The following is a 25,175-nucleotide window of genomic DNA, read 5'->3' on the forward strand; positions in this document are numbered from 1 at the left end:
GAGCCGGGGATGTGTTGGAACACCTACGCAGGAAGTAGCACGAGCGATCAGAGCTGGCGTGAAAGTGTGTCAGCGACAGCGAGGTGACAGGTACAAGAGATAACACAGCTCTCAATGCAACGGGCCAGATTGCCAGCATTAATGACTGTGTAAAGTTCATTGCATTTCCTCGCAGGTAGGAGAAGGAAGGTACGCTGGAGCAGCTGACGCCGTTTCAGTGCCAGTCGCCCGACTCTGTTATTGTGCGCCGGTCTGCATATGTGCAGACGTATAATGTAAGCGGTGGGACTAAAATAGACTAAATCAGAGGCTGGGCTGTCGTAACGCTCAACCACTAGGTCCTGATAGGAAAGAATCTTTCATGAAGCCGCAGTGCTTCTGATCCACGTCTTATTGCATAGATTAGTTCAGTATTTTTCGACCACTGAGCCGTGGCACACTAGTGTGCCCTGAGCTGTTCTCAAGTGTGCCCCCAGATCTAGAGATGCCCAAACCAGTTTACAGCCACCACCAGTTCAACTGTTATTTACTGGCCTCTACTTTTCATGTAAAAAGCCAATGTGTTTTATTTTTGTTACCTGTGGGGACCAGTGTGATTTTTTTTTTTTTATATGGGGGCCAATAGTTTTTTTTTTTCCTGTGGGGCCAAAGTGTTTTGCCCTGTGGGGATCTCATGGTGTGCCATGGCAATTTTAAAATCTTAATTAGTGTGCCGCAAGGTAGAAAGGTTGAAAATCACTGGATTGGATGGTGCTATTGTCTGTTATAGAGTCTTAGTGGGTACTTGCCAGTGCTTGCATTTTATCAAGCAGGGTAAAGGTATTTTGGGGGGCTAGGTGCTCTGGCCTGTTGCCTGTGCTATCCATACCTCTCTAAAAACCGAAACGCATGTGAGTCTTCACCAATGATCACCATGTGGCGACTGTTGAAGATAACTTTTTTCTTTTTACTATTGGGAGATGACTAAGTAGATTTAAGTTTGCGTGGTTTGCTTGCTATCCCTATGGATTTCCTGTTTTGTTCAGTAGCGCCTCTGCACCAACCATCCGTGACTTTATTGCAACCCATGCTGCAGAATACCAGAAGGGGAAGGGGCGGATGTCACAATGACCAGGTCAGTGAGAGATACAGGGCAGCACAATATAGAGCCTGGATAATGCAGACAGTGATTGTCTCATTATCCAAAGATTCTGGAAAAGGACAAAAATATGATACTGCTCTCTAAGCAAGTGTAATAGTATATCATCGTATAACCAGCACAACCAATTGAAAGTTTCAGGGTTCGCCGCGTTATACGGATCCAGGGGACACTGATATCAGATAACAAGTCACTGGGGCACCTAGTCTGCTGATGTCAGCACTGGCTCTATAAAGATGACCAAATGTGTTACCAGGTCATTCCATTTACCGTAACTCCATCCTTGCGCATACCGGATAGCGGGCCTAATTCAGAAGACCGCAAAGCACATTTTTTTTCTCTAATGGACAAAACCATGTGCACAGGCAGTTGGGGGGATTTGGGTGGGGTGTGTTCGAACTGGAATTTAAATTGCAGTGTAAAAATAAAGCCGCCAGTATTTACCCTGCACAGAAACAAAATAACTCCCCCAAATCTAACTCTCTCTGCACCTGTTACATCTGCCCCGCCTGCAGTGCGCATGGTTTTGTCCATTAGAGATAAAAATGTGTGTTGGGATCAGCTCTGAATTAAGCCTGGTGTCCTATTGCTAAAAACACAGGGAAAACGTATTCCCTGTTGTATTCACTTGGAGTCATTGGGTATCAAGCAATACAACAAAAATGAATCAGTCCCAAGGCGCTAAGCCCGAATCCTGCAGCCTTACACTGGAAGAAGAGGATCACCGACGACCTCTAGTAGTCGAAATGTAGGAAGATAACCAGTGTGAAAGAGGCGCTGGATTCCTGTTGACCCAATAAGGTGGCTGTCCAATGGCTCATATGTGATTATGAGGAAAACAAATGAAAACAAAAAGACAGCAATCAGTATGGGGTCTATATATGAAAAATAGACAGAAAAGATTCCCAAGAGGATATCGTACCCTCACTCACACGAAACAGTGCGTGTACATCCACATCAAGGTATCTTTGGATTTTTCAGAAAACACCTCCGTGCATAGGAATGGGTTTTTAAATAGGTTCGTACCGTACTCACATATACACAAGTGGTGATACTCCTATCGAGGTCCCTTTAGGTCCCAGTATGTTTATTAGGATTTCAATGGGTACCTCCAATGTTCCCGGGATTTATTTGACAACAGTTCCCAAGTAATATTGGGAACTTCCGGGTTTATCCCCTCCCCATTGTGGGAGTTACCGGAAAGATTGAACTACTGGTATAAATACCACTACTTAGCACATCTTCTCTCCAGCCTTGAAAAAGACAGTGGATCTGTCGAAACGCGTTGGTGGAGAGGAGCTGTGCACCTGTACTACCTGTACCATCTGGGGACTACCTGGCTAGCAGTGGATGGCCATACATTGCCTGTTCAGGTATTGTTCCCCTTCTTTGTATATCTATTTGGTGCAGTTTGCTTTTATGCACACCACCCCTGTTATATCCCGTTTAATAAAATGTTATCTGTACTGAGAGAGAACCTTGTTTCCTTTCATGTTACACCGGGAACATTGGAGGTAACCATTGAAATCCCAATAAACATACTGGGACCTAAAGATACCTCGATAGGAGTATCACCACTTGTGTATATGTGAGTACGGTACGAACCTATTTAAAAACCCATTCCTATGCACGGAGGTGTTTTCTGAAAAATCCAAAGATACCTTGATGTGGATGTACACGCACTGTTTCGTGTGAGTGAGGGTACGATATCCTCTTGGGAATCTTTTCTGTCTATTATTCATATACAGACCCCATACTGATTGCTATTTTTTTGTTTTCATTTGTTTTCCTCATAATCACATATGAGCCATTGGACAGCCACCTTATTGGGTCAACAGGAATCCAGCGCCTCTTTCACACTGGTTATCTTCCTTCATTGGGTATCAAGGTTGTCTCCAGTCACAGTACCAGCAATGAGAAGGGGAAGCATGGACCTCTGCACCTGTCTGCCTGTGAAGAGGGGTGTTACAGGGTTACTGGGTAGAGATGGGCAAAGTGACTTACTACAAAGAGCCATGCTCATTTGATCACTCAGTGAAAAGAATTAGTTCACTAGCTCACTTTAAATCAAATTCAAATAAACAAGATTCATACAGTTCACTGAGTCATGCACACAGCCTAATGAGTCAGTGCAGTACCTCTAAGCTACCATGTGCGGCACTGCTGTGCTCAGGCAAATGCCTGAAAACACGCATGAATGTATGAAAACTATACAGAACATATCATAGCACAATAGGCCTCCAAGAAGAACTACCGTCTACTTTTACTGAGAAACAGTTCACTCGTTTTTTCAAAAGAACTAATCCACTCGCGAATGACACATCTCTATATACTGGGGTCAGGAAAGGAATCGTTCTGCAGATCATACAGAAGTGGCATCTGTGCCCCATTTACCAGTGACTGCAATATTCTACCTTCAGGCTTTCCATGGGCCTGATTCAGTGATGGACGTGAATGGTTATGCAGCAACTGTGCGAGAATACGCAAATGAGGCCACCGCATACATCCGGGGGTCGTGCTTTCAGCGCTGTGACTCTGACTCTATGGAACTCACTACCCCACTCAGTTCGAGAAGCTTCCACATTCAAAAATAGACTCAAGACTTTCCTGTTCACCTAAGCATTTCACTAATGTCCCTTGTTAAGTTTGTTTTGTATTTTGTGCTGTAAAAGGCTAATGCACGCCCTTTGAGTCCTATTAGGAGAAAAGTGCTATATAAATAACATTATTATTATTATTATTATTATTATTAAGAACAGTAGAAATGACTAGGGCAGGGTGGACTGGACAGACGTCCGACCGTAATCTCTTTGAACAGCATTATACACATTATAAGTCCAGGTTTTAAGGATATCCATAAGTACAGACAGCTAAAACAACAAATCTAAGCTAATCATTAAGTCATCTGAGTTTAAGCATGGATATATCCGTAAAACCTCGACTGTTAGTTTGTCTGTAGGACTGAGTTTGGGAACCGCTGGGTTAGACTGAAAAAATTCAAAAGTATTTCTTACATAAAGAACTCTGGGGCAGATGTATTAAGCCTGGTGAAGAGATAAACTGGAGATAAAGTGGAAGGAGATAACGCACCAGCCAATCAGATCCCAACTGTCATATTTCAAACACAGCTGATTGGCTGGTGCGTTAACTCTTCCAAGTTATCTCCACTTTATCTCCAGTTTATCTCTTCTCCAGGCTTAATACATCTGCCCCTTTGACTGAATGAATTATAACTTTTATTAAACATTGATGTATTATTATTTTTGTTGATCTTAGATATGAGTTTGGTAACGGACACAGAATGAACAATGATTCCTTCTCCAGCAGGTGGATAATTAATGTTTACATATTACATATACATTCTTAAACAACGACAGTCTCCTCCTATGTGTCTGGTTTATATGGTTAGTAATGTGCAATACAGGAATATTATAAATATAATCCCAAGCCGGTGCCACACTCAACTGTCCTTCATCTACAACTCTGTCTCCTCTCCCTCCTGCTCCCTTGTTCAGATGAATCCTCAGTAATTAATGCCCCCGTTGGTCTTCTCACAATCACCTAAGCCCAACAAAAGTAAAAGAAATAAAAAAAAAACCCAGGCGAGAAATAGAGAACCAATTTAAAATTAACAGTGGATAGAGTGAGACATCCTGGAGAGTGCTAAGGGAGAGGTCCAGTCCGCATTACAATAGATGGAACATCCTAATTAAGCTAAGATATGACTTCATTTAATAGGAGGGAAGGAGAGAGACTCCCCCTCCCCCCCCCCCTGAATTAAACAAAGAAGGTGCAATTTCTTAATTGGACATCTGATTCAGAGATTGGAAGGTTTAGCATAAAGTGGTTTATAATGAGTGGATGTGGTCAGTGTTATTTTCACTGCAGAAGGTAAATGACCCAGTCGGGGAAGCAGGGATTTCATGTGAAGATATACGATAGGCCTTTAACATTGAATACAGTCATACTTCTAAGTACAGCAAAGGCTGGCGTCTGTCATAAGTGGTGCCTTACCAGTGTAAATCCCAATGCACCTCTTGCTATGTCTTTACATGAGAACATGCATGGATTACCAGGGTAAGGCGGGGTGCGTGGGATTGGAAGTCTGCGGCTGGATGTAGCATTCCATGCTGAGATTGGGCTAGATCTGTCACAGGGGTGGGGAATTTTTTTAAACCCGTCTCCAGAGATGATGGGATCAGGCGACACCCATTACTATTAATAGGGGAACCTCTCAGACCATGTAGGTAAAACACTCTAAATTTTACAGGATGGGATGAAAGCGAGCGGAACAGGAAAGTTGTCCATCCCCATCTCTGGCTGCAATTCCACAAATGGCTGCCCAAACCGTTTACACAACAGCAGGTGCTGGATAGTGAGGCAAACACCGTATCGCGAATGGAATGTACTGTCCATCCACATGGTTTCCACATAGTTCCCTTGTATAAGAGACACAATGAGACATTACTAAATGTGGGCAGAGATTGGTGGCTCTTCAATGGTCATTTAATATCACTACTTCTATAAGTATTCAAATTCTGAAGAATGTCTGATTCCTGACTCTCTCGCTGAGTTAGGGACTCTGTTGTTCCTGACTCTGTCGTGGCCTTGGGAACTCCATTCCTGACTCGCTCGCAGAGTTAGGGACTCTGTTGTTCCTGACTCTGTCGTGGCCTTGGGAACTCCATTCCTGACTCGGTCGCAACCTTGGGGACTCTGTTGTTTCTGACTCTGTCACACCCTTGGGGACTCTGTTGCTCCTGACTCTGTTGCGCCATTGGGCACTCTGTTGTTCCTGACTCTGTCGTGGCCTTGGGAACTCCATTCCTGACTCTGTCGCAGTCTCGGGGACCCTGTTGGTCCTGACTCTGTCGTGCCCTTGGGGACTCTGTTGTTCCAGACTCTGTCGTGGCCTTGGGGACTCCACAAATCTCTGGTGCAGCACTACGCTCCCAATCAATGTAATTTCAGTTCCAGACTGTGAATGGATTGTTACACACTGATTTACAAATCCCCCCCGGGCACCGCTTGCAGAGCATATTACTTTACAGCCATAACATGTTCCGACTGGGAGACGTTACTAAAAGACGAATGGTCTCCAGAGTACAAGACAGCATTTCCTGCTCTCCCCAAATCAATAACATACAGTGTTATACAAGACAGTATGGACATGCCCAGAGTCCCGCTAACAGCCCAGACATATTATATATCGCTATGAGAAGGACAGGCAGCTACACAGCCAGTTACAGTAGCACAATATGTAATGTTCCCACAACAGGACATGTGTATGATGATGCTGTAAATTATATAATCCCAGCATTTCAGTCCAGTCCAGCCTAACTCTAACCTTACCCCCAGCCTAATTCTGCCCCTCCCTCTGCAACCTAACCCTAACGCACCCTGCAGTCAAACCCTAACCCCCCCAGCCTAACCTTACCCTTTCTTCTTCAGCCTAACCCTATTCCCTTTGCAGCCTAACCCTACCCTATGCAGTCTAACCCTTATACCCCCCCCATCTTAACCCTAACCCGCCCCGCCTCCCCCAGCCTACCGTACAATGCCCCGCTGCCTATTGCCTCCCACTGCAACCAACCTCAACCAACGGTTGGCATCCTCAGAGTATGGACATATAACATTTTGACATTTCAGGTGTCAACATTGTGAAATATGTCAATGTTTTAATGTGGACACTTATAAATGTTGACGGGATTACTGTAGACCATTCTACGAAATGCCATCATGTAAAGGTATTACATATGATAACAACACTATTGTGTGTGTAAAATAATAATAAATAATAATTTTATTTATATAGCGCTCTTTCTCCAATAGGACTCTAGGCGCTTAAAAGATAGAATGAATGTAAGTAATGGTTAGCATTACTGCCTCACAGCGCTGAGGTCATGGGTTCGATACCCACCATGGCTCTAACTGTGCAGAGTTTGTATATTCTCCCTGTGCTTGCTTGGGTTTCCTCCGGGTACTCCGGTTTCCTCCCACAATCCAAAAATATACTGGTAGGTCAATTGGCTTCCAACAAAATTAACCCTGGAATGTGTGTGTGTGTGTGTGTGTGTGTGAGTGTGTGTGAATGTGGTAGGGAATATAGATTGTAAGCTCCACTGGGGCAGGGACTGATGTGAATGTTCAAATATTCTCTGTAATGCGCTGCGGAATATGTGTGCGCTATATAAGAAACTGTTAATAAATAAATAATAATAATACAGTACAGGAACAATGAAGTACAGAAAAGATTTTCATAAACTATATTTAAAGGAATGATGGAAATTCCTGAGTAAACAGGAAAGTCTTGAGTCTTGTTTTTGATGGATTCTAGAACTGTGCGGGGAAGTGAGTTCCATAGAATCGGAGTCGCGTGGCTAAAAGCTCGGCCCCAAAATTAAATGTATTGGAAATCCTCATTTAATAAGAGGAGATGAGAGGAATGTCATTACACCAAATCTTTAAGGCAGCTTTAGGGCTTTCTCTTGGTCATAGACTATAAAACTCTATAGTAACAAGAACAGCGCCACCTACAGGTTATACGATGGTTCTACAGAAGGGGGCAGCTATCATATCACAAAAACATATATTTTTCTGCGAATACAATAATTAGCAAGACGTACTTACTTATAGTTAATGTTGCACAACAAACAGTAATTAGTCATCGTTCCGCTGTGAGTGAGATGCTTCAAACTGTGCGAAAATTCATTAAAATGTTCAATTAATATTTAAGACAATTTAATTCAAATCTTAAGTTTCGGCATTTGTGGTACTTAGGGTGATACTGTCGCGCAGTGTTAAAACCGCAGCAGCGGCGTGGCACCGCTGCTACATCTACGTTTACCAAAAAAAAAAAAAGAATATGGCAGATTGAGCACAGGAGTGCTGGGGAGCGTATCTTGCGCACATTCGGACAGAATAGGCTCACATTCCGAACGCCAGGGGTGGGCCTGTGTCAGGCAACCCCTTCATGCCAGGCCTGAAACACGGAACCTTGCGTGTGCGACTGAGCCCAGGGAACAGAATGACCGTGCACACGGGAGGATGACCAGCTGTCACCCGAGGTGTCGTCACAACAGGACAGAACACATCCTCAGCTGCCCATGAAAGGATCAGCCACAGGTAGCAGCGGGGTCGTAAACACGGGAATGAGGAGGACTGCTCACAGATCCTGACAGATAACCTGCATCTCCCAACATGGCAACTCCCCAGCAATAAATCCAGATTGCAGATTAAGGGCAGGCCTCACTTTGAAGCTATTGTAGTTAATGGAGAGGAATATATTCCGGCTATGTGACCCTGGGTCCTCCAGGCTGAAATATCTCACTTCAAAGCGTTTTCCTGCAGCACAGAGGGAAGCATGTGGACGCTCAGTTCTGGGAGATATACAGGACATGGGGACAGCGACCACTGCGCACTATATATAACAGGACAATGGGCGGCACTGTGACATCACACATGTGTCTCCCTGCAGACAGCGGGATCATACATCAGACTGAGAGCGTATAGGTGCTCAGTGCCGGGCATAATGCCCCGTTGGGGCTCTGCACATGCACACCGAATATTATCCGCATGTGCGGCTCCCCTTTGCGAACGGCTTCGGCAGCCGCAAGCAAGGATCGGGGTGGACGCCGGCGGCAGGGACGTGGGCCGCCCATGGGAGCACCCAGCATTTTATGGTCATCCCCATGAAAACCGCTGGCCGTTCCCGTGAGTACGCGGGTAGAACAATGGGAGCAGGGTGCGGCTGGCGGCACAGGCGCTCGCAAATAAAAGTCAGCTCCCGTTGACTTCTATTTGCGAAGCCAGGAGAAATCAGTCGATGGACGGCGATCATTGATTGATTAATTTCTCCTGCAGCGGTGGCACGCGAGGGGGTGTGTCTTCGTTACACACCCCTTCGCATGGTAGCGAGGGGGATCGGCGTCGGCGGGGGGGTATTTGGCGGGGTGTTGACTCTGGTGCTCAGTAAGATGCGAGCTTGAAGCTTATCGAGCAAACCAGAATTACCCCCAATGTACTGGGAGTATGGGGGTTATACAGGGCGTATATGGACGTTCAGAGAACAGCGATCGCTGCGCACTATATACCAGTACAATGTATACCTCCTGCAGGTCGTCCCTAAATAGTCTCCTCACCCCTATAGGGTAAATACTGGCTGCTTTTCCATGTAGCCCACAGGTGTCAGACAGCTTTATATTTACTGTACACTGCAATTTAGATTTCAGTTTGAACACACCCCACCCAAATCTAACTCTCTGTGCCCCGGCGGTTACACCTCCCTGACCTGCAGTGCGCATGGATTTGCACGTATGCTTTTTGCATATTGCGACGGCTCCGGTAGTGTCACTGGATAACATCAGAAGCTGCGTAGCCTAGAAGAGTGCATTACCGTACATCTCTGAATCAGGCCCATAAGCCAACTTCATTAAAGTATTATTTTACTGGATATACATTCAAAAAATTACTTTATTATTTTACACACAAAAGATATTCAATTCGAGGAAATATTTAATTTTTTTATAGATAAATTGCTTATTTAAACCCCAATAAACGGTGATCCACAGTCATGATAGCAGACATATATCACACGGAAAGACATAAAACAGGACTAATGCTACAAATAGTTATTGCAGTATTTTAGACTACGGGGTATATTTATTAAGATGGGATGTTTCCCATAGCAACCAATCAGATTTTACCTATTATCTTCAATAGAACTCCCATCTTAAAAAATTGTCTCCTGAACTACAACTACCATCATGACCTGCCCAGTATGGCTGAAAGCAGGGGCTCTTATAATTACTGAAAAGATGCGACCACAATAACACTCTCTATGTGTGTGTGTGTGTGTGTGTGTAAAACGCACACTATTATGATCTGCTGCCCTTAGCCTCATTAGGGGTCACTGGGGACAGGTGAAGTACAGAGCTCGTGCCACCCGCGACCTCTGGCCATAAAGCCGGGCTCGTTATTACGCAGTAAGAGGAACTAGCACCTTTTGCACCTTAAAATGAAGGACGAGGTGTTGATTTGTGCTGAAGACACTTTGTCTGAGAGAGACAATTACAGGTGGGAAGAGTGGACGTCAATCTCTCCCCTGTATACAAGACTCCTATAAGTGCACCCTACCGGCCTCTGAATACTCACTTTTCAAGTCCAGACATTATAATGGGAGGTAGAACCAGAATAGGCATGGGAAGTACCACTCTAGTGAGAGCCGTCTCTAGCAGTGCCTGCAAAGACAACAGAACAGCGGTTACAGAGAAGGTGCAGCAACCACACACAGCGCGCTAGCATGTTACATTGGGCCAACTGTACATTTTACATGTCTGCCGCATGTAATCACACCCAGGGACATTTCACTGCATGTGTCTCAGCATATACCGGATAAGGGGAAGCTGGTGTACTACAACTCCCATCATATCATCACTGAATGTTCTTATATTATTTTAGAAATGAAAACACTTTACTTCATTTATATATTTATTAACAGCTACTTATGTAGCGCGCACATACTCTGCATCGCTGTACGGAGAACATTTAGTCATTGGAGCAGTAATATATTTATCAGAAGCCCATTAACCTAGTGGTATGTTTGTGGAATACTATAGGAAATCGGAGTACCCAGAGGAAACTGGAGTTAATGTGGGAGAACATATAAACTCCCCACCGAGTGTGCCCTGGTTGGCATCAAACCCATATACCCAGTACTGTGAGCAGCAAAGCTAACCATTACACCACTGTGCTGCCCAGTCAATATATAATAAGCTTATAAAGCCCAGAACAGTGGCGGAATCTCTTTGTATCGCGTTCACACTGAATCACTAATACAACAAGATGGGCACATGGACATTTAGCTGCGATGGCCTGATTTTCTGGCTGCATGTAATGTCATATTTGAGAGAGATGTCTTGACTACAAAAAGGAATTTTCAGTTCCCTTTATTAGAATGATGAAATGCATACTAATCAATATGAAGGAACTTGCAAAAGCAACAAATCTTTCCTGCAGACTGTCAATTTGTGGCCACGTACTTTGGGAATCTGTTCTGGAGACTCTCCATTCGTGGCCATGTGCTTTGAGAATCTTTCCTGCAGATCCTCCATTCGTGGCCATTTATCTTTCCTGCAGACTGCCAATTTGTGGCCAGCTACGTTATGAATCTCTCCAGGAGACTTATTTTGTGGCCACATATACTTTGGGAATCTGTCCTACTGACTCTTTATTAGTGGCCAGAGACCTTGGGAATCTTTCATCCAGACTCTTCATTTATACCACATATTTTAGGTAACTTTCCTACACACTCTCCTTTTGTGGCAATGCATTTTGTGAATCTCTCCTGCAGACTCTCCATTCGTGGTTAGAGACCTTGGGAATCTGTCTTGCAGACTCTTTATTAGTGGCCACAGACCTTGGGAATCTGTTCTGCAGACTCTTTATCAGTGGATTGGGATACACTGCGCTGTCAAAAGGAGGAGGTGATAAAAAATATATCTAATACATGGGTTCAATCACGATGTGCACAATGATGGAGGACACGCTGTGAATATCAAGAATATTTTATATATATATAAAGACATAAAAAATAATAATAACAAATCGTTGGGTAATAAACAGAAATTGGAGAAAATAAACACACAAAACATTTATATATCACACTGATATAGGTAATAAAATAGCTTGGTGGGTAAAAAGCAGACTTAATAGGGATTCCTTGGTAGTGGCTGCTGGCGTCCCAGCTTAGAATATATGGGGCAATGGTATTGACTCAGAGACGGACGCTTTATACAGACAGATGGTTAGTATCCTGTAGCAGCAGAAAAGTTATTTGGCCGAACAACCTGGTTTAGCAAGTAGGCTAACAAGCAATGTTTCCATACAGGCGGTGGTGCCTGCAGGTTAGTATAAGCAGGAAAAGCAGAGTTAGTATTATGCTTACTCAGCTGGAGTCCCGGCAAGTCACTTGTATGTAGAGATGCGGGTGGTGTTCACTCGCTGGACAAACGTAGAGACGGTACCTCCGTGAATGCTGAGAGGTCCGTGCGGCAGAAAGTTAGCTCTGCTGTAAGCGGCTTCACCGGTGAGGGTGTAGCGCTCAGCTCCACGGCGCTGGTGGAGACGGAGCTGCTGGCCGGATGTAGATGCGGCTGGTCTCTGAGTGTGAGGGCGGAAGTCGGAATCACGTCTTCTAATAGCACTGGCGGAAGTGGGGCAACGCGTTTCGTCTCCCAAAGGCTGGAGACTTTTGTCCTGCAGATTCTTCATTCGTGACTACATATTTTAGTAAACTTTACTACTGACCCTCCTTTTGTGGCCATGTATTTTGGGAATCTCTCCTGTGGACCATCCATTCGGCCAGTTACATTATGAATCTCTCCGGCAAACTCTCATTTCGTGGCCGCCTCCTTTAAGAATTGTCCCCGATGACTCTGAAATTGTGTCCAGTTACATTAATAGGATGATACATCTGTCACATATAACAATGACGTCAGGTTATTAGGTCCTCTGTAACCTTACAGAACTGCCCTTATAATGAAGGGCACATACAGTAGGTATGAGGAGTCACTCTGCCCACATAACCTTCCTACAGAACACAGAGTCATGTCACTGTCTCTCCAGCCTGGGGAAGCTAGGCAAGGTTAGGAATTAGCTATAGCATTTATTTAATGCACATAACAGATTTATATGAGGGGGCGTTTATTGGTTGCAATGAATCATTTATTATGCAAGAAAACACTGTTCTTCCATATGTTTTACTATATGCAGTGGAGTATAAATATCTCATTTATCTCTCCGACAGAGAGCCTGGCGTACAAGTGGTGGATAATTTTATACTGTAGATTGTCACAGCTGCAAGACACAGTTCCCAGTCCATCCGCTACAGTATAGCTCTGCATGTACAGTACTGCAGCGTCAGGACACAGCTGTAAGACATGGATTCCAGTCCATCCGATACAGTACAGCTCCTGTATGTACAGTCCTGCAGTCAGGACACAGCTGTAAGACGTGGATCCCAGTCCATCCGCTACAGTACAGCTCCTGTATGCACAGTACTGCAACGTCAGGACACAGCTATAATACACAGATCCTAGCCATCCTCTACAATACAGCTCCAGTACATACAGTCCTGCAGAGTCAGATCACAGCTGTAAGACACAGATCCCAGTCCATCTGAAACAGTACAGCTCTTGTATGTACAGTACTGCAGTTAGGTCACACCTGTAAGACACAGATCCCAGTCCATCTGCCACAGTACAGCTCCTGTATGTACAGTCCTGCAGCACCAGGTCACAGCTGTAAGACACAGATTCCAGTCCATCCACCGCAGTACAGATCCTGTATGTACATTCCTGCAGACTCAGGTCGCAGCTGTAAGACACAGTTCCCAGTCCACTCGCTACAGTACAGATCCTGTATGTACAGTCCTGCCACATCAGGTCACAGCTGTAAGACACAGATCCCAGTCCATCCACCACAGTACAGCTCCTGTATGTACAGTACTGCAGTATCAGTTCACAGATGTAATACACAGATCCAAGTCCATCCTCTACAGTACAGCTCTGCATGTACAGTACTGCAGCATCAGGTCACAGCTATAATACACAGATCCTAGTCAATCCTCTACAGTACAGCTCCTGTATGTATAGTCCTGCAAAGTCAGGTCACAGCTGTAAGACACAGATCCCAGTCCATCCTCTACAGTACAGCTCCTGTATGTACAGTCCTGCAGAGTCAGGTCACAGCTGTGAGACACAGATTCCAGTCCATCCGCTACAGTACAGATCCTGTATGTACAGTCCTGCAGCATCAGGTCACAGCTGTAAGACACAGATCCCAGTCCACCCGCCACAGTACAAGCTCCTGTATGTACAGTACTGCAGCATCAGGTCATGCGATGGTATGCGATGCAATATCGCGCAATGTTCTACAATGTCATACAATTTTAAAATTGTATATGGCATACAATGCCATACAATGCGATGCGATTATAACTTGTATAAGCACCCTAATGGGTGCTTACAATGTTAAATGCACCCTAATGGGTAATGGATAAGGCATGGATTCCAATCCATCCTCCACAGTACAGCTCCTCTATGTACAGTCCTGCAGCATCAGGTCACAGCTGTAAGACACAGATCCCAGTCCATCCGCTCTAGTACAGCTCCTGTATGTACAGTACTGCAGAGTCAGGTCACAGCTGTAAGACACAGATCCCAGTTCATCCTCTACATTACAGCTCCTGTATGTACAGTCCTGCATCATCAGGTCACAGCTGTAAGACATACATGCCAGTATATCAGGTGGTAAGTATAAAAGATCTACATATTTAACAGGACCCAAGGTTTCCCAGCAGAATATTGCCCAGGGTATCACACTGTCTCCGCTGGCTTGCCTTCCTCAGAGAGTAAATCCTGGATCCATCTCATAACGGGTGTGGTATGGGACTCCGACAGTCGGGATCCCGCCAGTCATTATCCCGACGTCGGGATCACGACTGCCCGGAGTCAGACAGCATGGCGAGCGCAAAAAAGAACCCTTGCGGGCTCGCCACGCTGCTGCGGGCACGGTGGCTCGCTACGTGAGCCACCTATTCTATTCTCCCTCTATGGGGGTCGTGGACCCCCACGAGGGAAAATAGTGGGTGTCCGTCGGGCACCCGACTGTCGGCATTTTGACAGTCAGGATCCCGACGTCGGGGAAACGACAGACGGGAACCCGTCCGGCACCCCTCTTAACTACGTAAAACAAAAGCACACGCACCTGCCCATACTTATGATCTAAAAGGAAAGAAAGGATTCATCAGGCCAGGGTTCCATGGTCCAGTTCTGGCGCTCACATATAGGCACCATAGGCGGTGGGCAGGGGTTGGCATGGGCATGCTGGTCTGCGGCTGCGTGTATGTTCTGACACCTTTCTATCGCAGCCAGCATTAACTTATTTAGCAATCTTTGCTACATCAGCTGGGATACATATGGATGGTTGGTTACCAGGATCACCGACGGTCAGCATACCAACGCCAGTATCCCGAAGCAGGTAATCCCGGCACCAGCTTCCAACACATCAATTGTAAGACCTGAGTTAATGTATGACAGAACATTATCTTTATTCATGCAGCGGAAATTCTCTGTATATATATATATATATATATATATATACACATACGCCTGATTGTGACAAGTGACGTCTGCGGTTTGCAACCTACTGACATATCTATCGTGGCAGTACTAACATCTACTTCTGTGCTGGCCTTTCCCCTGCAATGCTCTGTGGAAGCTCTTGTGTTCATATCAGGATGAAGGAGCATTTACGTCACAGACAGACTTCTTTCATATCCTATTTATATTCAGCTTAAAAGCTCTTTTATGTCTCACACAAATCTGATTGCTATATGATGCGTTTTAACATGGCTTCCGCCTGGAAGGTTGTGGCTACGAGGATTCCCGTATATACGGAACCGGGAACTGCTCACGTGAGTGACCATCAAGAAACCGAGCGGAGAGGATCTCCCTTTACATGTTGTAGAATTTACTGCTGTAGTGCTGATGTATTCAACATGTGTTTTTGTAGAACTACACATCCCAGCATGCCTTGCCACAGTTCAAACATGCCCTAATAGCTCAATTGTAGCAAGGTATGCTGGTATAAGCAGTTCCATAGCAGCTGGAGGGCTGCGGGTTGAATACCTTTACTGTAGAGTGGAGCTAAAGCTGGACACATGGGATAGGACTGGTGGCTATAAGGGACTATGGGCCTATTCATAATAGGGTGAAAAGACAGTTTAAGGGGTTATTACTTCTTTTATAGGACTATAACTCTGAGTCAGCAGTAAGACACCCCAACTGTTGTATCACCATTGACCACAATAACAGGCAACAACAGATTTATATTTAATATTTAAAAAATAACTGCCTTATACGCTTATCTGAGAGGTGCAGCAATACAGTGCAGTGCGTGGCACGACATGCAGAGGATTCTCCAGGGCGCTGTGCAGCACAAGGCACGACATGCAGAGGATTCTCCAGGGCGCTGTGCAGCACAAGGCACTACAGGCAGAGGATTCTCCAGGGCGCTGTGCAGCACAAGGCACTACATGAAGAGGAATCTCCAGGGCGCTGTGCAGCACAAGGCGCACTACAGGCAGAGGATTCTCCATGGCGCTGTGCTGCACAAGGCACTACAGGCAGAGGATTATCCAGGGCACTGTGCAGCACAAGGCACTACAGGCAGAGGATTCTCCAGGGCGCTGTGCAGCACAAGACACTACAGGCAGAGGATTCTCCATGGCGCTGTGCAGCACAAGGCACTACAGGCAGAGGATTCTTCAGGGCGCTGTGCAGCACAAGGCACTACAGGCAGAGGATTCTCCATGGCGCTGTGCAGCACAAGGCACTACAGGCAGAGGATTCTCCAGGGCGCTGTGCAGCACAAGGCACTACAGGCAGAGGATTCTCCATGGCGCTGTGCAGCACAAGGAACTACAGGCAGAGGATTCTCCAGGGCGCTGTGCAGCACAAGGCACTACATACAGAGGATTCTCCAGTGCGCTGTGCAGCACAAGGCACTACATGCAGAGGATTCTTCAAGGCGCTGTGCAGCACAAGGAACTACAGGCAGAGGATTCTCCAGGGCGCTGTGCAGCAAAGGGCACTACATGCAGAGGATTCTCCAGGGCACTGTGCAGCACTGGGCACTACATACAGAGTGTTCCCCTGTGCCGTATGTTGCATGATCTCTCTGTATTTTTTCTTATTCTATGCGTATGGAGAACCGCACAGTATGACTTAGGGCCTGTTTCTGACTTGATGGCACAACGGCGAATTTTCGGAGACCAGCGTTCAGATGGCCAGAGCTGATGTCACATGACTTCCCTCCAAACACCTGGGCACGCCTACATTTTCCCTGACACTCCCAGATAACGGACAGTTACCACCCCTAAACGCCGGCTTCCGGTCAATGACCTTGCGTACGGCCAGTGGTTAAAACTTGTGCGGGATTGACGGCCTCGCGCATGGTCCCTATGAACCGACAGTCTTATCGCTAATCGCCTGGCCTGCAATCCGAATCAGGCCCTTAGTCTTTTGCAGAGTGTGCTGCAGCCTGCATACAACTCACAAAACTATTACAGCACCGCATCTACAAGGATCGGCTGTATTACTATTCTAATAAAGCCCGAGGGACGGAGACGAGGAAGGCTTTAAGAAAAACAAGATTTATAAAAAGCAGGGAGCATATGGCCTCTTCTGAGCGCTCTTAAGGTGTTTAAGGGGAAAATGAAAACAGCTGGAGGCTTCGCAGCACAGATCTGTTACTGGGGAAGGCGGCGCAGTACAGGCACAAAGCAAGCTGATCGCACACAGCATTACACACATAAAGTGACACAACAGCGTTGTGATAATGTGGAACCGGGTGGGTGAAAAGTAAAAATGTTGCTTCTTAATGACAATAAATGTTAGTATTTCTGATGAGCTGTGAGTGCATCCTGTCATTATTAATCACTGCTAACATCACAGCTCTAATGCAGTGTGTGCTTATAAATAGGGATATTTACCATTCTCTCTCCTGCTCTAGAACCCTGAAACCGGTTCTCTTTCCCCAGTAGCTGCCCAGGAGGATTGCACTCAGGGCAACAAGAGAGGGAATGGGGAACCAAGACACTATACTCACACCCCCCATAACCCAGGGACTGACAGACAGAGAAGGTACACACGTGTTTGGCGGCTATTCTCGAAGAGCCAACGATCTTTCCACTGCTGTCCAGCACGTCGATCCCTTCCTCCAGCTCGCTGTGCCGCATTAAGACCACGTTGCAAATATTGGCACTGGCTGCATGGACATAAAAAATGGAAACCAATGTAAATATTCATGGCAATATTATACAGTATATCTAAACACAAACACACACACACACACACATTATGATGGCAGTGTGGTGCCTTGGTTAGCTTGCTGCCACACAGCAATAAGGTCTTGGGTTTGATTCCCACAAATGACCAATCGGTGAGGAGTTTGTACGTTCTCCCACTGTTTGCATGAGATATCTCTAAGATTAATGTTTCATCACTCAGCTGATCGGGTGAATGCTCCTGATCAACCAGGTGCTGTTCCCCTAGCTTGACCCCCATGAATTCCACACACACTGTGCTACAGTACAAATAGTATGGGCTTCTATGGGTCTGGAAGGTGGGCTTGACAAGTGCCACGGGAACATTTTTGCAGTGCAGGACAGCGGAACGACGGCTCAGCTGTCCAATAGCGGCTAAAGTAGAAGCCTGCGGCTCAGTAACTGGCTGGGCGCGCAGGCTGCACATAAGAAGGAGGCGGGGTTCCATCTGTGTGTGGACTCTGGAGCCTGCGGACTGGAGCGCTGCCGCTGCCTGGGGAGAGAGAGGAGTGTGCAGGTCTCCTGGATCCTGCAGTCTTCCAGCATAAAATCGAGAATAAGCTTAAAGACTTTGTTTTATGTTTATACGCCTGGAAAATGAGTTGTATTTTTTTGCTGAATTACTGGCCGAATTCAGCAGTACTATTTAGTACTATTTAGGCCAGCCCCCCTAACACCCTGTAGTACAGCCCACAAGCGTTAGAGGTGTAGCTGCAAGAGGCATCCGTGGCACATAGAATCCCTACAGCCAGGGAACGCAGGCGCAGGACTGCAGCTTAGTCACTCACAGGCGGCACAGAACAATATGTTATGCTGACCCCAAACAATCACATGCAAAACAGATTATCTGAGGATGCAACGTAACCGTATTTTTTCCTACATTATTAGACAGAAGATGTATTAACTGGTACTGCATAACAGGTACTGCTCGTTGTAAACAGTAATTTGTTGTTTGCAGGTTATCAGTTTGATTTACGCTGTACTAGTGTTCGTATGCAATTACTGTAAAGAAATGATGTACTTATATGCACACAAACACAGGTACAGAGTCAAATACACACTTTTAATAACTTAAATATTAATTAAAGTACACAAAATGATACTCTTAATAAAGATCTACACACAAATATTATTAAAATAAAATAAACTTCCATGCGCCTCTCTGGTGCACTGCATACCTTCCTTCAGCTGCATCACACTGACTCACTGAAGTCTGGGCATGCTTACTGCAGAGAATTTGCTTCTGCTGGGCTGCACAGACAGCAGCCCATGGAAGCACTGTAGCTCTGGAGATTTGCACAGAATGGCTTCCTGCTGGAAAGCTAATGCTGTCATCGCATGTACTGGCAGCCCAAGAAGGGGAGGAGTTTACAGCTCTGTGGCTCTGTTTGATGAGCAGTAGCAGCTTCCAATAGGAATCTACTACATGCTGAACTCCTCCCCACAGGGTTGGGCTGTTGCTGTGTCTGCCCTGCTGGTTCATGGAGCCTGGTGAGAGGAGGTTACCAGCGTCTCAGAGACACAACCAGCTCTGGTGCTGTCTGTCTATGTCTCTGGTGTTGGGATTTTGACTGGACCTATACCTATAGCAAGTCACATAACCCTTACTGGGCACAGAGTCAACAAACGGATTCATACATTTATGTAGAGACTACAAGAATTCCACCATTATGGGGGTGACACAGTAAGACGTCAAGCATGCCGAGGGTTTATGTGGAACCAGGCACCCTCTCGGTGTGAGTAACAGATTACCGGTCTGGGGAGGATGGGGTTGCATGGGGACGCTGTATGAGGACTGTACAGATAACAGCATGACATGGGGCTACTGCTATACTTCCTCAAAGTGTATTTATCATAAATATAGCATATCAGGGTGGAACTCGTCCATATATGCTATACACACAGGTATAGGATGGGAGTGTTAAACTGCACAGGACCACAAAACTGTAAGACTAAAGCTCCAAGGTGCTGCGGAGGTCTCTGGCAGGATACAGGTCATCCCTGGGATATGATGCAGGGTACTGTCTCTGGCAGGATACAGGTCATCCCGGGGATATGATGCAGGGTACTGTCTCTGGCAGGATACAGGTCATCCCTGGGATATGATGCAGGGTACTGTCTCTGGCAGGATACAGGTCATCCCGGGGATATGATGCAGGGTACTGTCTCTGGCAGGATACAGGTCATCCCGGGGATATGATGCAGGGTACTGTCTCTGGCAGGATACAAGGTCATCCCTGGGATATGATGCAGGGTACTGTCTCTGGCAGGATACAGGTCATCCCTGGGATATGATGCAGGGTACTGTCTCTGGCAGGATACAGGTCATCCCGGGGATATGATGCAGGGTACTGTCTCTGGCAGGATACAGGTCATCCCTGGGATGTGATGCAGGGTACTGTCTCTGGCAGGATACAGGTCATCCCTGGGATATGATGCAGGGTACTGTCTCTGGCAGGATACAGGTCATCCCTGGGATATGATGCAGGGTACTGTCTCTGGCAGGATACAAGGTCATCCCGGGGATATGATGCAGGGTACTGTCTCTGGCAGGATAAAGGTCATCCCTGGGATATGATGCAGGGTACTGTCTCTGGCAGGATACAAGGTCATCCCGGGGATATGATGCAGGGTACTGTCTCTGGCAGGATACAGGTCATCCCGGGGATATGATGCAGGGTACTGTCTCTGGCAGGATACAAGGTCATCCCGGGGATATGATGCAGGGTACTGTCTCTGGCAGGATACAAGGTCATCCCGGGGATATGATGCAGGGTACTGTCTCTGGCAGGATACAGGTCATCCCTGGGATATGATGCAGGGTACTTTCTCTGGCAGGATACAGGTCATCCCGGGGATATGATGCAGGGTACTGTCTCTGGCAGGATACAGGTCATCCCGGTGATATGATGCAGGGTACTGTCTCTGGCAGGATACAGGTCATCCCGGGGATATGATGCAGGGTACTGTCTCTGGCAGGATACAGGTCATCCCGGTGATATGATGCAGGGTACTGTCTCTGGCAGGATACAGGTCATCCCTGGGATATGATGCAGGGTACTGTCTCTGGCAGGATACAGGTCATCCCTGGGATATGATGCAGGGTACTGTCTCTGGCAGGATACAGGTCATCCTGGTGATATGATGCAGGGTACTGTCTCTGGCAGGATACAGGTCATCCCTGGGATATGATGCAGGGTACTGTCTCTGGCAGGATACAGGTCATCCCTGGGATATGATGCAGGGTACTGTCTCTGGCAGGATACAGGTCATCCCTGGGATATGATGCGGGGTACTGTCTCTGGCAGGATACAAGGTCATCCCGGGGATATGATGCAGGGTACTGTCTCTGGCAGGATACAGGTCATCCCTGGGATATGATGCAGGGTACTGTCTCTGGCAGGATACAGGTCATCCCGGGGATATGATGCAGGGTACTGTCTCTGGCAGGATACAGGTCATCCCGGGGATATGATGCAGGGTACTGTCTCTGGCAGGATACAGGTCATCCCGGGGATATGATGCAGGGTACTGTCTCTGGCAGGATACAGGTCATCCCGGGGATATGATGCAGGGTACTGTCTCTGGCAGGATACAAGGTCATCCCGGGGATATGATGCAGGGTACTGTCTCTGGCAGGATACAGGTCATCCCTGGGATATGATGCAGGGTACTGTCTCTGGCAGGATACAGGTCATCCCTGGGATATGATGCAGGGTACTGTCTCTGGCAGGATACAGGTCATCCCGGGGATATGATGCAGGGTACTGTCTCTGGCAGGATACAGGTCATCCCTGGGATATGATGCAGGGTACTGTCTCTGGCAGGATACAGGTCATCCCGGGGATATGATGCAGGGTACTGTCTCTGGATGGATACAGGTCATCCCTGGGATATGATGCAGGGTACTGTCTCTGGCAGGATACAGGGTCATCCCTGGGATATGATGCAGGGTACTGTCTCTGGCAGGATACAGGGTCATCCCTGGGATATGATGCAGGGTACTGTCTCTGGCAGGATACAGGATCATCCCTGGGATATGATGCAGGGTACTGTCTCTGGCAGGATACAGGTCATCCCTGGGATATGATGCAGGGTACTGTCTCTGGCAGGATACAGGTCATCCCTGGGATATGATGCAGGGTACTGTCTCTGGCAGGATACAGGTCATCCCTGGGATATGATGCAGGGTACTGTCTCTGGCAGGATACAGGTCATCCCGGGGATATGATGCAGGGTACTGTCTCTGGCAGGATACAGGTCATCCCTGGGATGTGATGCAGGGTACTGTCTCTGGCAGGATACAGGTCATCCCTGGGATATGATGCAGGGTACTGTCTCTGGCAGGATACAGGTCATCCCTGGGATATGATGCAGGGTACTGTCTCTGGCAGGATACAAGGTCATCCCGGGGATATGATGCAGGGTACTGTCTCTGGCAGGATACAGGTCATCCCTGGGATATGATGCAGGGTACTGTCTCTGGCAGGATACAGGTCATCCCTGGGATGCGATGCAGGGTACTGTCTCTGGCAGGATACAGGTCATCCCGGGGAAATGATGCAGGGTACTGTCTCTGGCAGGATACAAGGTCATCCCGGGGATATGATGCAGGGTACTGTCTCTGGCAGGATACAGGTCATCATGGGGATATGATGCAGGGTACTGTCACTGGCAGGATACAGGTCATCCCTGGGATATGATGCAGGGTACTGTCTCTGGCAGGATACAGGTCATCCCGGGGATATGATGCAGGGTACTGTCTCTGGCAGGATACAAGGTCATCCCGGGGATATGATGCAGGGTACTGTCTCTGGCAGGATACAGGGTCATCCCTGGGATATGATGCAGGGTACTGTCTCTGGCAGGATACAGGTCATCCCGGGGATATGATGCAGGGTACTGTCTCTGGCAGGATACAGGTCATCCCTGGGATATGATGCAGGGTACTGTCTCTGGCAGGATACAGGGTCATCCCTGGGATATGATGCAGGGTGCTGTCTCTGGCAGGATACAGGGTCATCCCGGGGATATGATGCAGGGTACTGTCTCTGGCAGGATACAGGTCATCCCTGGGATATGATGCAGGGTACTGTCTCTGGCAGATACAGGTCATCCCGGGGATATGATGCAGGGTACTGTCTCTGGCAGGATACAGGTCATCCCTGGGATATGATGCAGGGTACTGTCTCTGGCAGGATACAGGTCATCCCTGGGATATGATGCAGGGTACTGTCTCTGGCAGGATACAGGTCATCCCTGGGATATGATGCAGGGTACTGTCTCTGGCAGGATACAGGTCATCCCTGGGATATGATGCAGGGTACTGTCTCTGGCAGGATACAGGTCATCCCGGGGATATGATGCAGGGTACTGTCTCTGGCAGGATACAGGTCATCCCGGGGATATGATGCAGGGTACTGTCTCTGGCAGGATACAGGTCATCCCTGGGATATGATGCAGGGTACTGTCTCTGGCAGGATACAGGTCATCCCGGGGATATGATGCAGGGTACTGTCTCTGGCAGGATACAGGTCATCCCGGGGATATGATGCAGGGTACTGTCTCTGGCAGGATACAGGTCATCCCGGGGATATGATGCAGGGTACTGTCTCTGGCAGGATACAGGTCATCCCGGGGATATGATGCAGGGTACTGTCTCTGGCAGGATACAGGTCATCCCGGGGATATGATGCAGGGTACTGTCTCTGGCAGGATACAGGTCATCCCTGGGATATGATGCAGAGTACTGTCTCTGGCAGGATACAGGTCATCCCTGAGATATGATGCAGGGTACTGTCTCTGGCAGGATACAGGGTCATCCCTGGGTTATGATGCAGGGTACTGTCTCTGGCAGGATACAGGTCATCCCTGGGATATGATGCAGGGTACTGTCTCTGGCAGAATACAGGGTCATCCCGGGGATATGATGCAAGGTACTGTCTCTGGCAGGATACAGGTCATCCCTGGGATATGATGCAGGGTACTGTCTCTGACAGGATACAGGTCATCCCGGGGATATGATGCAGGGTACTGTCTCTGGCAGGATACAGGTCATCCCTGGGATATGATGCAGGGTACTGTCTCTGGCAGGATACAGGTCATCCCTGGCATATGATGCAGGGTACTGTCTCTGGCAGGATACAGGTCATCCCTGGCAGGATACAGGTCATCCCTGGGATATGATGCAGGGTACTGTCTCTGACAGGATACAGGTCATCCCGGGGATATGATGCAGGGTACTGTCTCTGGCAGGATACAGGTCATCCCTGGGATATGATGCAGGGTACTGTCTCTGGCAGGATACAGGTCATCCCTGGGATATGATGCAGGGTACTGTCTCTGGTAGGATACAGGGTCATCACGGGGATATGATGCAGGGTACTGTCTCTGGCAGGATACAGGTCATCCCGGGGATATGATGCAGGGTACTGTCTCTGGCAGGATACAGGTCATCCCGGGGATATGATGCAGGGTACTGTCTCTGGCAGGATACAGGTCTTCCCTGGGATGTGATGCAGGGTATTGTCTCTGGCAGGATACAGGTCATCCCTGGGATATGATGCAGGGTACTGTCTATGGCAGGATACAGGTCATCCCTGGGATATGATGCAGGGTACTGTCTCTGGCAGGATACAGGTCTTCCCTGGGATATGATGCAGGGTACTGTCTCTGGCAGGATACAGGGTCATCCTGGGGATATGATGCAGGGTACTGTCTCTGGCAGGATACAGGTCATCCCTGGGATATGATGCAGGGTACTGTCTCTGGCAGGATACAGGTCATCCCTGGGATATGATGCAGGGTACTGTCTCTGGCAGGATACAGGGTCATCCCGGGGATATGATGCAGGGTACTGTCTCTGGCAGGATACAAGGTCATCCCTGGGATACTGTATGATGCAGGGTATTGTCTCTGGCAGGATACAGGTCATCCCTGGGATATGATGCAGGGTACTGTCTCTGGCAGGATACAGGGTCATCCCGGGGATATGATGCAGGGTACTGTCTCTGGCAGGATACAGGTCATCCCGGGGATATGATGCAGGGTACTGTCTCTGGCAGGATACAGGTCTTCCCTGGGATATGATGCAGGGTACTGTCTCTGGCAGGATACAGGTCATCCCTGGGATATGATGCAGGGTACTGT

General features: G+C 47.4%; 1 protein-coding gene across 1 annotated transcript in view; it reads right to left on the bottom strand.

Moving 5' to 3' along the window:
• Positions 1-25,175, bottom strand: part of SFXN5 (sideroflexin 5) — a 195,109-nt gene that overhangs the window by 57,953 nt on the left and 111,981 nt on the right. Inside the window, exons 11-12 of the mRNA XM_083189303.1 lie at positions 17,853-17,968; positions 10,292-10,377 (exon numbers count right to left, since the gene is read on the bottom strand). Coding sequence (XP_083045429.1) covers positions 10,292-10,377; positions 17,853-17,968 — 202 coding nt within the window. The remainder of the gene's footprint in view (positions 1-10,291; positions 10,378-17,852; positions 17,969-25,175) is intronic.

Source organism: Crinia signifera, chromosome 1 (assembly GCF_055691185.1).
Source record: "Crinia signifera chromosome 1, ASM5569118v1, whole genome shotgun sequence".
NCBI lineage: Eukaryota > Metazoa > Chordata > Amphibia > Anura > Myobatrachidae > Crinia > Crinia signifera.